At 40.5% G+C, this 14,971-nt stretch overlaps 1 protein-coding gene across 2 annotated transcripts in view; it reads right to left on the bottom strand.

Moving 5' to 3' along the window:
* LOC121379306 (prolactin-releasing peptide receptor-like) overlaps positions 1 to 8,010 on the bottom strand; it is a 139,128-nt gene extending 131,118 nt beyond the window's left edge. For both annotated transcript variants that reach the window (XR_005958828.1, XM_041507860.1), the window contains exon 1: positions 6,737 to 8,010. Coding sequence is in view for 1 of the 2 variants with exons in the window: in XM_041507860.1 (XP_041363794.1) it covers positions 6,737 to 7,567 (831 nt within the window). In the remaining variant the exon portion in view is untranslated. The remainder of the gene's footprint in view (positions 1 to 6,736) is intronic.
* Positions 8,011 to 14,971: the final 6,961 nt, after the last annotated feature.

The following is a 14,971-nucleotide window of genomic DNA, read 5'->3' on the forward strand; positions in this document are numbered from 1 at the left end:
CATCTCAATAAAATTCATCACATCTAAGTAAGATCCATTATATATATATATATATAATCCATCAAATCTCAATACAATTCATCACATCTAAATAAGATCCATTATATCTTAATACGATCCATCACCTCTCAGTACGATCCATCATATAGAGTAAAAACTCTCATAACCGGGCCCTCTGTAAACAGGAATTCCATCAAAACCGGACGTTTTGTATGGTCCTTTTAAAAATATCTGTGCAGAGAAAAACGTATCTAAACCTGATACCTCTTACAAGCAGACTTTCTACTTGGTCCCGATGCTGTCCGGTTTAGAGACGTTTCACTGTATACATATCTATACGATGCATCACATCTCAATATGAGCTAGTACATGCTTATGCAATTCATCGCATCTCAATACGACCCATTACATCTCAACATGATCCATCGCATCTTAAGCGAGATCTCTGCCACTGACCTACTTGACACCCCCCCCCCCCCCCCCCCCACCCCGTTCCCTAAGGAAGATGAATATTGTGGTAGCTACAGCGTGAGGCGCAGTGGATCATAAGATCGATCAGCTATTGGGACCTTATAGGTTACTAACTATTCTAACATGGGGCTGTGATTTAAATCAGGCGATAGATCGCTCGCGGCTGGTACATCAAAGATCGTGGTGTGTACTGCCTTGCCTATGTGCAAATGCATTTAAATTATATTTTGCTGCTTTATCGATGGGAGTAGCTTATGTGTTTCTCTCTCTCTCTCTCTCTCTCTCTCTCTCTCTCTCTCTCTCTCTCTCTCTCTCTCTCTCTCTCTTAAATATTCCTTTCCTTTAATCACCAATCTCAGTGAAGCACTGCTACCGCTGAACTACAACTAGGTCCCGTATGAACGAATATCATGTTGGTATTGCTTAGCTTAATTGGTTTAACATGCTTATATACCACTAAGGTTTCAAGCATGTCTGTTCCGGGTCCCGCTCCTGGATAGTCAGGCGCCTGATCATGGACAGTATTGCGCTGACATCTGAAAGCTGAGTAGTCTAAATGTTTTGCCGACACAGATAGTTTAATGAGGTTTCAGTGAAATAAATGATAATGTCCATTTGTCTTCTCAACGAGGTGCTCATTCTTCTATTCAACGAATCGTCTCTACATGTAGTTTGAATAACAGTTTAATTTCAACCGTCTACCTTTGAATAGCAGTTCAATTTCTACTGTCTAACTTTGAATAGCAGTTAAATTTCAACTGTCTAACTTTGAATAACAGTTAAATTTCAACTGTCTAACTTTGAATAACAGTTCAATTTCAACTGTCTAACTTTGAATAGCAGTTAAATTTCAACTGTCTAACTTTGAATAGCAGTTCAATTTCAACTGTCTAACTTTGAATAACAGTTCAATTTCAACTGTCTAACTTTGAATAGTAGTTCAATTTCAACTGTCTAACTTTGAATATAAGTTCAATTTCAATCATCTAACTTTGAAGAGCGCTTCAATTTCAGTTGTCTATCTTTGAATAAGTTCAATTTCATGTGCTCCCTCTGTCTGTCTCTGTCTCTGTCTCCCCTCCCCTCCCCTCCCCTCCCCTCCCGGCTGGCTGGCTGGCTGGCTGGCTGGCTGGCTGGCTGGCTGGTTGGCTGGCTGGCTGGCTGGCTGGCTGGCTCTCTCTCTCTCTCTCTCTCTCTCTCTCTCTCTCTCTCTCTCTCTCTCTCTCTCTCTCTCTCTCTCTCTCTCTCTCTTTATTTGTTTTCTTTTTGCTTTGAACATTATGTATATTCGTATATGCATTGCATCAATGTTTGTAGTTTAATATAGATGGTCGCCTTTAGACATTCCATACGTAAGATTTAATTGTTTTCGTTCCATCGCCAAACAAAATCTGAAATAATTAAGTTAATGTGAATCCCGAATGTATTTATTAATGTAATATTTTATATTTCAAACTATTTTACAGACTTTATTACCCAGACGCATTACATGAGAGTTGATTGATTCGCCGTCTGTCGTAATGGCTACAGCTACAAACCCACAAGCTACAACTTTAAATAACACAATAACGGCAATAGTAATGTAAAATATATTACTCATATTGATATATGTTTTCCGGTATTCCATTTTTACTGCCAAACATTGATTAAACGCATTCTATTCTTAAAACTGGTAACCTAATTGTCTTGAATACCCGAGTGCCTAGATAAAAAAAGAGGATTTAAAAAAAAAAGAATATAGATGCATAATGTAACATTTATACTAATATATGAAGAGTTCAGGCGCCAAATGCGATATAAACCATTTTCTATCTAGTTTTTAGTTAAAGCCATTACTGTATGTCAGTAAGGGCTAATCGTAGACCCGCTGTTTTGCTGCAAAACGTGATTGCTCCTTATGGAATTGTATTGGGTAAATCCCGTTTTTGTTTTTTTATGTCAAAATGCGATATACGCCAATTAAAAAAAATCACTTTTACTGAAAATGAAAAATGGATATAACTCTTCATATACTTTTTGTATGTACTAAAACGTTTGGAGGTAAAATACAATTTCGGTTACAATTTTTTTTTTTTAAATAGAACGATAAAAAACTGACTCAATCTATTTTGTAAAATTAGAAAATTATATTTTAACAATCCTTCATCAAAATCTGTTTAGCGTTTGAAGGTATTATTGATATCAGACTGTCTCAATATTTTGGGTATAACATTTCCCTTAATGCTCATTTTATTATTTGAGTGAATGTGTTTGTGAAGGCACACGTGTGTGCGGGGGTGGGGGACGGGATTTACTCAGTCGGTTGAGATGCTTGCATCGCAGGATCGAATCACCTCAGTGGATCCATTCAACTGATTGTTGTTTTTTCTCGCTCCAACCAGTGCACCACAACTGATCAAAGGCCGTGGTATGTGCTTCCTGTCTGTGGGAAAGTGCATATAACAGATCCCTTGCTGTATTAAGAAACATTTTGCGGGCTTCATCTAATGAGTACGAGTCATAATTACCATATGTTTGACATCCAATAGCTGATGATTAATTAATCAATGTGCTCTAGTGGTGTCGTTAAACAAAAACATAAAAATAAAACGTGCGTAAGCGCGTAAATCTTTTAAAGAGATTATATCTAAAAACTGTTGAGAATGCCGACCTGGGTTTCGTGTCCCTCATAATCTTGCATCGCTCTTCGTTCACCCAATACAGGTGCTATTTAAAAAAGAAAAAGTTTGTTTTATTTAACGACGCCACTAGAGCACATTGCTTTTTTATCTTATCATCGGCTATTGGACGTCAAACATATGGTCATTCTGACACTGTTTTTTAGAGGAAACCCGATTTCGCCACATAGGCTACTCTTTTACGACAGGCAGCAAAGGATCTTTTATTTGCGCTGCCCACAGGCAGGATAGCACAAACCATGGCCTTTGTTGAACCAGTTATGGATCACTGGTCGGTGCAAGTGGTTTACACCTACCCATTGAGCCTTGCGGAGCACTCACTCAGGGTATCTGGATTAAAAATCCCATGCCTCGACTGGGATCCGAACCCAGTACCTACCAGCCTGTAGACCGATGGCCTAACCACGACGCCACCGAGGCCGGTAGGTGCTATTACTGTCCTGTCGTGGAAACTTCATAATTATTTAAAATAAATAAATAAAACAATAATAATCTTGCTACTTTTTGGGGGCGGAACGTAGCCCAGTGGTAAAGCGCTCGTTTGATGCGCTGTTGGTTTGGGATCGATCCCCGTCCGTGGCCCCATTGGGCTATTTGTCGTTCCAGCCATTGCAAAACGACTGGTATATCAAATGCCTTGGAATGTGCTATTGTATCTTTGTGATGGTGCATATCAAAGATCCCTTGGTACTAATCGAAAAATGTAGCGGGATCTTTATCTGAGAATATATGTCAAAATTATCAAATGTTTGACATCCAAAAGCCGATGATTAATAAATCAATGTGCTCTAGTGGTCTCGTTAAACAAAACAAACTTTAACTTTTGCTGTTTTATCTGTAAGAATAACATATGTGACATGTCATGCTTTCTCGGTCTGTCTCCATATCTCTGTCTCTGTCTCTGTCTCTGTCTCTGTGGCTCTCTTTCTCTGTGGCTCTCTTTCTCTGTGGCTCTCTCTCTCTCTCTCTCTCTCTCTCTCTCTCTCTCTCTCTCTCTCTCTCTCTCTCTCTCTCTCTCTCTCTCATCCCCCTATCTGCCATCACAGGTGAGAATATATATACCACTATCTTGTCAGTATCACCTCTGAAGTATATTACTCCCTGTGTAAGTTCACAACTAACATGTAGGTTGTAGCGCAGTGTAGCCTGGTTTACACATTATCTGTTACGGACTCTAATCTGTACAGATCCGACACGGATTCGGCTGCGGCTGTGTTTTTATAAACACGTTGTTTATTCTGCATTTATCTATGTCAGTCTGCGTCGTTCGCCGACGTGTTACACATTTTACGGAAACGAGACGCGACAGAGCGTGATATCCACTAGTCGATGTATTCTCTGTGCTGGGATGTCGTTAAATATTTATTCATTTATTTTAATACAGCGTTTTGCTGTGGTGCAATGTCGGCTAGGATTAACTAACTCCCTTTAGATCCATACCGTTTTTTTCCTGTTCCAACCATGTTGCGAGGGTTCCCTGACTTCAGTAATAATGACCATGGCTTGTGATATTATGTTCGTAAAAGATATCATGCTGCTAATTGGGTAGTGGTTTATGTAGTGAAAAAAGGGTTTTGTGGCCAAATGTCGCGTCTTTAATATTAACAGGTAACAATCGCTTATGAAACAATGTGCTGAGGTGTTTTTGTTTGTTGTTGTTTCGCTATTTTGTGGGGTGATTTTTTGTGTTGTTGTTGTTGTTGTTGTTGTTGTTGTTGTTATTGATTTTGTCTTTGTTTGTTGTTTTGCTTTTACGGTTTGAAAAAAAAAAGCTGGATTTTTTCATTACGTGAAGATTCCAGCGGTAAAATGGTTAACGCTAAGGTATATTACGTGTTTTTAAAATCGATGTCGCAGTTACGAATCTCGGTAAAACACACAGCTATTATTTCAATACTCGTCAATAGCTATTATAAAAAAAAAAAAAAAATTAGTTAAGGTTGAGAGGGTACGTCTTTTCCATTACCAACCACCTATATAATTAAAATAGGGTTTCAAATCTATCTGCCTAACCTAGTCTCCAGCAACATGCGGTAACGCACCCCTACCTAGTCAAATTCAGAAGTAATGATTTCATAAATTATTGGATACCTCGTATGCATATTAGGTCTATTAAATATGACATGATAAATGTGATGTCTCACATCCGTTCAATTCCTGCACCCCCAGGACGGGTCTACAACACGAACCATCGTAATTCGGACGTCTTACAATCACCCTGCTCTTGCACCATGCTTTACACCCCTTCTATGCTCACAACAATCCAACATTCATTGTTATTTCATAAATGCATTCATTCGTTCATTCGTCCGTCCGTTCATTCGTTCGTTCATTCATTCATTCATTCATTCATTCATTCATTCATTCATTCATTCATTCATTCATTCATTCATTCATTCATTCATTCATTCATTCATTCGTTCGTTCGTTCGATCGTTCGATCGTTCGTTCGTTCGTTCATTCATTCATTCATTCATTCATTCATTCATTCATTCATTCATTCATTCATTCATTCATTCATTCATTCATTCATTCATTCGATCGTTCGTTCATTCATTCGTTCGTTCGTTCGTTCGTTCGTTTATTCATTCGTCAATTCATTCATCCATTCATTCATTCAATCGTTCATTCATTCATTCGTTCGTTTATTCGTTCGTTCGTTCATTCATTCATTCATTCATTCATTCATTCATTGAAGACCTAACTCACAGACCACTTGGCTGTCTACCCCCGACCCCCCTAAGCGATAATTTCTGAAATAGTGTTTTAAGCTATTAATGAACAAATTGCGATGGTTAGGACTGTCGAGTGTTCAATATTGACCAATCAGCGCGGTGGGAACGGACCCCTCCAAACAACGCAGTGTCACTTCGTTCATGGGCTATTTAATCTAATCAGCCAGCGTCCAAATTTATCTGCAGTCGAGATGAAAATAGTTAACGTCAGTGGCGGTTCCACAATAATCAGCGCCGTAGGGGGTACTCTCACGTTGTAGTTTAATGTTATTTTGCGTTATTGTGAGAAAAGGAAGTAAATGTTTTATTTAAAGACGCCCTCAACACATTTTATTTACGGTTATATGGCGTCAGACATATGGTTAAGGACTACACAGATATTGAGAGAAGAAACCCGCTGTCGCCACTTCATGGGCTACTCTTTTTGATTAGCAGCAAGGGATCTTTTATATGTACGATCCCACAGACAGGATAGTACATACGACGGCCGTTGTTACACCAGTTGTGGAGCACTGGCTGGTTTGAGAAATAGCCCAATGGGAACGGGAATCGATCCTAGATCGATCGCGCATCAAGCGAGCACTGTACCACTGAACTACGTCCCGCTCCTTGTAAGAAAACGTTTCACATAGTGTAAAGACTTATAATTATGTTACATATATGATATAAGTCAGCATATAATGGGTCCATGACGAGCGTATTTGTACGTCTGTGTTAAATGGGTGTTATTGTTTACGTGGGGGATTCAAAGGTTAATAATAGGTGGCTGAAGGGGACGAGCCACATTGATTACATTCTGGATCCGCCTCTGACATTTAAAAAATTAAATAAAAATAACAAGCAGATGCTCACCTTGCGTTTGGCTTTGAGCTGCTGCATATCTCTGGCCTGGTCGGCATTTCCAGGGGCGGTTCTTTTCCACAAAAGAATAGACACAATAGAATAGGTCACAGACAATATGCACAGTGGAATAATATAGGTAATAAATAGAACAAAAGTCGTAAAGATCCTCCTCGACTGCTGGTTCGTCCAGATCTCGTCGCAGGTGACCACATGGTATCCGTCCATGTACTGGTCCGTGGCCCTGCCGACCACCAGCTGGACGGAAGACAGACCAACGGCGGAGATCCAGATGGACATGATGACGTACTTGGCCCTGGACGTAGTCAGCCTGGACCTGAGCGGGAACATGACGACGAGGAAGCGGTCGATGCCGATGGCCATGTTGGTGAAGACGCTGGAGGAGACGGAGAGATGCTGCATGAAGAGGACGACCGGACACATGGGTTTGGAGAACACCCACGTCTTCAGCATCACCGACGTGAACGTGAACGGCATGCAGAAGAGCGACATGACGAGATCGGCCATGGCCAGGTTCACGAGGTAGGGCCGGATGTCCGTGCGGCACCGCCTGCCCCTCATGAAGACCAGCACCACCAGGACGTTGCCGACGATCGACAGGAGGGTGGTGGTGGAGTAGAGGACGATCAGGCCGATCTGCGACTCCATGGACAGGACGAGAGGGATTTCCAGGAAGGGGACGTCCGCCGTATTGTTCCTCGTATCGTTACCCGTATCCCCCCATTTCGTCGTCTCGCTGCCATTGTCACTCTCAAAGATTATTATCTCCGTCATGTGTTTCACACAGACGATACCCGAACAGTTTCCCGCCAAATCTCCCATCACCCGAACAACGCCCCTTCAGAGGCTCGGGGGACAGAGAGGTAAGAATCCCAACTCTGGTAATCCAATGCTGATCATCCGCATAGTTATCAATATCCTGAATGCTACGACACGACACTTGAAACTTATCCAACACGTGTAACTTTTTTTTATTACTAACACGGGTCGTCTTTAGCGCCGAGTGTACTAATACATAACAACCCAGAGCGACTCGCTCGCTGAGCTTAGATAACGTGTGAGCACCTTTCACTGGTTCACGAACAGGCGGAGAGAAATCTACGGCGACCAATGTTCAAAGTCTTCCGCACTTGAGATGTATGTATGTATTGATCATCAGAAAAGAGGCCCTCGTGCCGTATCGCTACTGTTCGCTGGTCATTACGTTTTTGTCGGGCCGCTCTTAACGTCGTCAACTGTAAGTCAAAGGCTGTTTCAGATTGCACCACAGAGGAGGAGGGTGGACGAGGGAGAGGGTCGGACAGGGCAGGGGATGGGAGAGGTGCTGGATAGAGAGGTGTTGGCTGAAGGGGCGCGGGATGGAATGAGTGAAGTATGTAGGGTCTTGGTGAAAGTATAGACAGATACATCTGCCGTCACCTGAGTTTTACAAATTTAGTTGACGTTAGATGATGTATCGGACCAGAGAAAGTAGCGGGGTCTCCATTATAAAACCATAGCTCCGCCAAAGCGTTGAATGTCATTGTATTGAATTCAACTGATTCGATCACCCGCTTTCGCTCACGTTATTATCGTCTGTTTACAGGGGTGGATCTAGACTGTGTCGAGTATTGTTTATAGGAGTTGGATAGGGGAGGTCGCGTCATGCTATACGGAAAATATATTGAAGAAAGGCAGAATATTTGCTTGGACCACGCGAACACATTGGGAATAGTTTCAAGTGTTATGTGTATATATATATATATATATATATATATATATATATATATATATATATATATATATATATATATATACACTCGTCAAACCTGTCCTAGCGGCCACCTGTAATCAGCGGTCACCTGCCTTAAGCGGCCACTTTTTCCCCTCCCAAACGATGTATAAGGTAAATGCACCTGTAATAAGCGGTCACCTGTCTTTCGTGGCCAGCGGCCACCTAAATCGGATCCCAAATCGCTAAAATACCTGTATTAAGCGGTCACAGTAAAGTTTTACTATTATATAAAAATGGATAACAACAGCGATAAGGTGCAGCAAATAACCGATCTTCACACCTCAGGAATACTAGTATCCATGCAGTCCCGACATCTCTTCTGTGTATCAATTAAGGAAGTCAGACTCAGGAATGCATCTAATTGCCTCTGGCCAGGCTACGCTTGACATTTGTCGGTTCACTTACTATGACGATACACCGTATTAAGTAGGAATTAAATACAGTAAATCATGAAATTAATGCGAGCAAGTAATTAATGCGAAAAATGCGGCGAACACATCGACGCAATAATAACTTGACGCATTTTGTTTAGTCTCATTCCCAATACAAAAAAATGTGCCGGATTTTACTATAATACTTCTAAATAAAATAAAACTTTTATAATATAAAGATGAAACAAAATACAAAAACAATTTTTGTTAAATGTCTTTTTGTGAATACTTCAAGAATCTTTCTTTCGTTTCGATGTTGCCATTCTATTTTCACTTTCCTGGAATATCATATCGGTTATATAATGCAGTGATGTTCCAAATGTTTTGTTTTTAAAAAGCTCATTTTGCGATGTGAGTATTTTTCAAATTTTCTTACACTTCTGGATTACTGTATACATTTAAACTGTTTTGAACATTTGTAAAATTATAATCAACAAATTTTATTACTAAACATATTCCTTTAATTAAATGGAAAAAGAAAACAAACTTGTTGAGAACAGTTAATTTAATACATTCCATTTGCATTATTTCTGAAGGAGACGACATGTTAAAAGTTGAGTTGTAGTCAACTGTGAAGCACACATCCGTTGATTAGCAGTACAGACGGTAAAACAAGAAACAACAACAAATATTTTAAAGACTATATATATGGTAACCTGTACTTAGCAGCCACCTGTCTTAAGCGGCGATTTGTATCTACTCATTTGTGTGACCGTTTAAGACAGGTTTGACTGTACACACACACACACACCCACACACACACACACACACACACACACACACACACACACACACATTTATATATACACACATACGTACATACATATACACTACACACAATATTATTTTAGTTAACTCCATCTTGCCACGGTTCTCGTATTCTTCATTGTATTTATTTTTGACGAAATAATCGAATGTCTGCTGATAAACTGTATGGCGGGGGAAAAAATACAATACTGAAACATCTTGCATCTTCGCTGTTCACATTTTTTTTCCGGAATCGCATTAAATGGAAGTTACAAATACAAATATTGGACCAATGAATATCATCTAGAATATTTGGCCCGTAGCGTGATTGGCTCTATATGGTGTAATTCCGTGCTTGACAAGTTGGTTTCACGTATTATGAGGTATTAGGACACCATAATAATAAACATAAGTAGAAGAAGAAGAAAACGAAAAAAATAAGGAACTTTTGTGAAATACGAGAACTTTGTTTAATCAGAAGAAAAGAAGTATTCGTTTAGCGATACGCTGGCATATTTATCAGCTGTTTGGTGTCTGAAAGTATTTTTGTTTCTTTGTTTGTTTTTGCGTAACGACAGCACTAGAGTACATTGATTCATCGGCTATTGGATGTGAAACATTTGGTAATTTTGACAGATAGTCTTAGAGAGGATACCCGCTACACTGTTTCATTAGTAGAAATGGATCTTTTATATGAATCATCCCACATACAGGATAGCACATACCTCGGCCTTTGGTATACAGTCCTGGTGCATTGGCTGGAACAGAAAGAAAGAAATGCTTTATTTAGCGACGCACTCAACACATTTTATTTACGGTTATATGGCATCAGACCACACAGAGTTTGAGAGGAAACCCGCTGTCGCCACTACATGGGCTACTCTTTCCGATTAGCAGCAGGATCTTTTATTTGCGCTTCCCACAGGCAGGATAGCATAAACCATGGCATTTGTTGAACCAGTTATGGATCACTGGTCGGTGCAAGTGGTCTACACATACCCATTGGGCCTTGCGGAGCACTCGCTCAGGGTTTGGAGTCAGTATCTGGATTAAAAATCCCATTCCTCGACTGGGATCCGAAGCCAGTACCTACCAGCCTGTAGACCAATGGCCTAACCACGACGCCACCGAGGCCGGTGGCTGGAACAAGACAAGACAAGAAAAGAATGTATTAGTTAGGCCGTATTCTACTGCATATGAGGGCATGTGTTCAATGGTAGAACATGGTTTGCAGGAGCAAAAATAGTATAATTGTAATATTGGTAGTAGTACATAATTATATAATACAACTGTGAAAATTAGTAAATATGATATTCATCAATAGTATATAAATATAGCTTATGCTGTAGTAAAAATACGTTATATGTTTGCTACATATTATATGTTATATGTAACTTTATATTATAGAGTTTGGGGTGGGCGTGTACGAAACATAACATCCATGAAACCATTTCGAGATCTTAATTATACACGAAAATGGAAGTGAGAAACATAAAATGTTCAAAACAATGTACTTTTTTTCCTGTAATTGTCCAATAGACTCACCAACGGGGATCGATCTTAGACCGACCACGCATCAGGACATTGCTTTACCGCTGGGCTACGTCCCGCCCCGTTAAAGTGTGTAGTTAAAAACACTATATGCAATAAAACAACCGCATTATGTTCCCATAAATATGAAAGTTCAACTGAAGACAGTAAAACCATTCATGGCTCATTTTCTATACAACTGGCTGTTTTACAACACCACTAGTTTTACACAAATTTGTGGTAGGCCCAGAGCCGCTTTAAGGATCCGCGGGGCATGTAGCACAAATAACAGCGGTACTCTTCCCAGAATATATATTTTGCACAGCGAGGTCTCCTGAAGGTTAGACTATACTAACTAAATTCCCATAGACGGCCATGTTAACGTTTGTGTTTTAAAAACACTATATTCAATATATCAATCAAACTATGACCCATAAATATCATTACTGCAACCCCTACCTCAAAGTATTAACTAAATGGTACATTTCACAGCTCATTTCCGGTATAACCACATGTCTTTACAACACTCCTAGTTTCGCACAAAATGTATGTGCTTTTTACAGGTACCCCAAACATGTTCCAAGTACAAGGCTACTGGACACAATGGTACTAGAAGAAATAAAATTGCTTACATTTTTAGCCCAGATGAAACTCATGTTTTTTACAATCAACACACTCACATTTATAACCAATCACAGGATTTGTGGTGTTAACTTCTCTAGCAAAAGTTCGGTGCACCTCGAATTTTGACCCAGTTTGAAGTTATTTGGTTTAGTTATACCTGAAACCCGGGGATCATAGCATGTGCTGCATGTGCTACAAGGATAAACCGGCTCTGAGTAGGCCTACTTAGATTTACAGATGTACCTTTAATGTACTAGTCATGGTGCACCGACTGGAAAGAGAAATAGTCCAATGAGCCCCCCGACAGGATCGAGTCTAGACCAGCTGCATATCAAGCGTGCGCATTACCACTGTGTTACGTCCTGCCCCTTTTCTTTTAAAGTGTGGAGGCTAATTAAAAAAAACAAAAATCCCTTATATTGTATGTGCCTCTCTCTCTCTCTCACACACACACACACACACACACACACGCGCGCGCGCGCGCGATCACTCGAGCATCGTGGTTTTTGCAATATTGATTAAATGTGAGATACCACAGTCTGTAGTTGTGTACTGTCTGGGTTTTTGTTGTATATTTGTTTATACATATACGTATTTTCGTGCTAATATCCGACTGAGATTTAAGCACGCTGTTCTGGGCAAACACCAGTTATTTGGGCTGTCAGTGCATGGCGGTGGGTTAGTTGTTAGCTGTTAGTGAGCGAGAAGTTGGTGTAGTGGTCTTACACCTACCAACTGAGTCGTTAAACTCGCTCTGGGTGAGAACCGGTGCCGTCATACGAACCCTCTACCTGCTAGCTTTAGCCTTGATGCCTTAACCACAACACTATTGAGTTTGGTGCCTGGGTTTGTTGATACGCTGCTTATATTAGTTTTATTAGTTTATAATTAACATTATCAGTAATAGGAATTGATTTGGTAGACTGGAAGCTGAAGATGCCTCTGGTTAAAGTCATTTTCATTTCAACTTTTTTTTCGTGCTTATATCCAATTAAGGTTCAAACACGTTGTCCTGGGCACACACCTCAGCTATCTGGGTTGTCTGTTCAGAGGGTTAGTTGTTAGTGGGTAGTGAGAGAGAAGAGGGTGTAGTGGTCTTACACCTACCCACTGAGTCGTTAAAAATTCGTTCTGGGTTGAAGCCGGTACTGTGCTGCTAGCCCTGTACCTACCTGCCCTAACCGGCCTCGGTGGCGTCGTGGCAGGCCATCGGGCTACAGGCTGGTAGGTACTGGGTTCGGATCCCAGTCGAGGCATGGGATTTTTAATCGAGATACCGACTCCAAACCCGGAGTGAGTGCTCCGCAAGGCTCAATGGGTAGGTGTAAACCACTTGCACCGACCAGTGATCCATAACTGGTTCAACAAAGGCCATGGTTTGTGCTATCCTGCCTGTGGGAAGCGCAAATAAAAGATCCCTTGCTGCCTGTCGTAAAAAGAGTAGCCTATGTGGCGACAGCGGGTTTCCTCTAAAAACAGTGTCAGAATTACCATATGTTTGACGTCCAATAGCCGATGATAAGATAAAAAATCAATGTGCTCTAGCGGCGTCGTTAAATAAAACAAACTTTACTTTACCTGCCCTATGTCCAATGGCCTAACTACGACACCACCGAGGCCGGTTTGGTTAATATACTTTTTATCTCTGCTACCTTCAAGTCGTATTATTTTTGTATAGCTAAGACTAAAGGGAGGTAATATTTACAACCGCATCACAAAGTGTGGTACGAGTTGTTTCCCTGGTTCACTTGACTGGTATTAGTTGGGCGGTATCTAGCTCTGTCGTTAGTCCACTCGCCTCGGGGACTTTGATCGAAGGATCGATCCTGCTCGATTATCGATTCTCTGACTGGGTGTCTCTCCGTCTCAACACGTGCCCCAAGACTGGCACATCCAATGACGTGGTATGTACTGTCCTGTCTGTGGGAATGTAGTTATAAAATATTCCTTTATTAGTTCTTTACCGACAGGTGTTGCCTATGGGGTGGCAGCGATATAATTATAACCAAACAGGCGCCGATGTGTTGTTAAACGCAGTCTTTAATTGCAGTGTGTTAACTGATCTCAGACTCAATTTTCTATGAGAATTTGTTTCTATGATATCAGATACAGACCAGACAATAATGATACTGTGTACTAATCTTTGCTACTGAATGGAGCTCCTTGTTAAATTAGCGAATCCAGGATTTTTTAAAGGGGGCAAACCATTTTTTTTTTTTTTTTTTTTTTTTTTTTTTAAATAAATGGGGCACCCGGCATGTTCGGGACGTGCCTGAAATATAAAAAAAAAAGAAGAAAAAAAAAAAAAAAAAAAAATATTCCAAAAATAGCAAGTCTGAATTTGCTGAAGGCATTAAAGCCTAGATTCCAAAGCGAGCTAGATCTACCTGTGGTTCGGGGACATGTTCCCCTGACAATATTTAGTTTGGTATATTGTGTATGACGAATCTTTAAAAACAAGTTATTAAAAAGGTATTTCAAACGGGTGGGGAGACCCCTGTGGTCCCCTCTGGGTCCGCCAGTGAGAGTACTGTTAAGTATCTAATTATAACAACGCACTCCTACAGATTCAAGTCCTCTTTCTTCTGTAGTTGCTCATGTGTTGCCGTATCAACAGCAAACGCTGTCAAGATTGGCCCCAGTGTTTAGGCACCTTATTATATACTCACGGAAAAAAGGTTCCTGTGCATTATTAAAATTTCAGTGAAACATATTTTTAAAATTTAAAAATATTGTGTTTTACATACATGTACTATTTATCTGTATAAAGTATAGTGATCCTCTCCTGCCTTCTGGACCTGAAGTACGGTCTACACAATGCCTGGTGCGCCGTCGGTGACGATGTAACAGAACAATGTATTGATGTGCGGTCATGGTCGTACTTGTGATCACCTAATCGGTTGTGTACAGTTCTTCCACTGATTGGCCTTAACTCAAGGATGTATTGAGATGTTAAACTTGTCATTTCGAAATGATTCCATATGTGTATCCGCTTGATATTGATGATTTGTTAACGTGACATCACGTGTAGACTCCCTAAACATGGAAGATCCCTAGTATCCCTAGACTGTCGAGAACATCTCTGCAGACACTGCATAGTTTTCTGACGAACATCAATGA

The sequence above is a fragment of the Gigantopelta aegis genome, chromosome 8, assembly GCF_016097555.1.
Source record: "Gigantopelta aegis isolate Gae_Host chromosome 8, Gae_host_genome, whole genome shotgun sequence".
NCBI classification, from domain to species: Eukaryota; Metazoa; Mollusca; class Gastropoda; order Neomphalida; family Peltospiridae; genus Gigantopelta; species Gigantopelta aegis.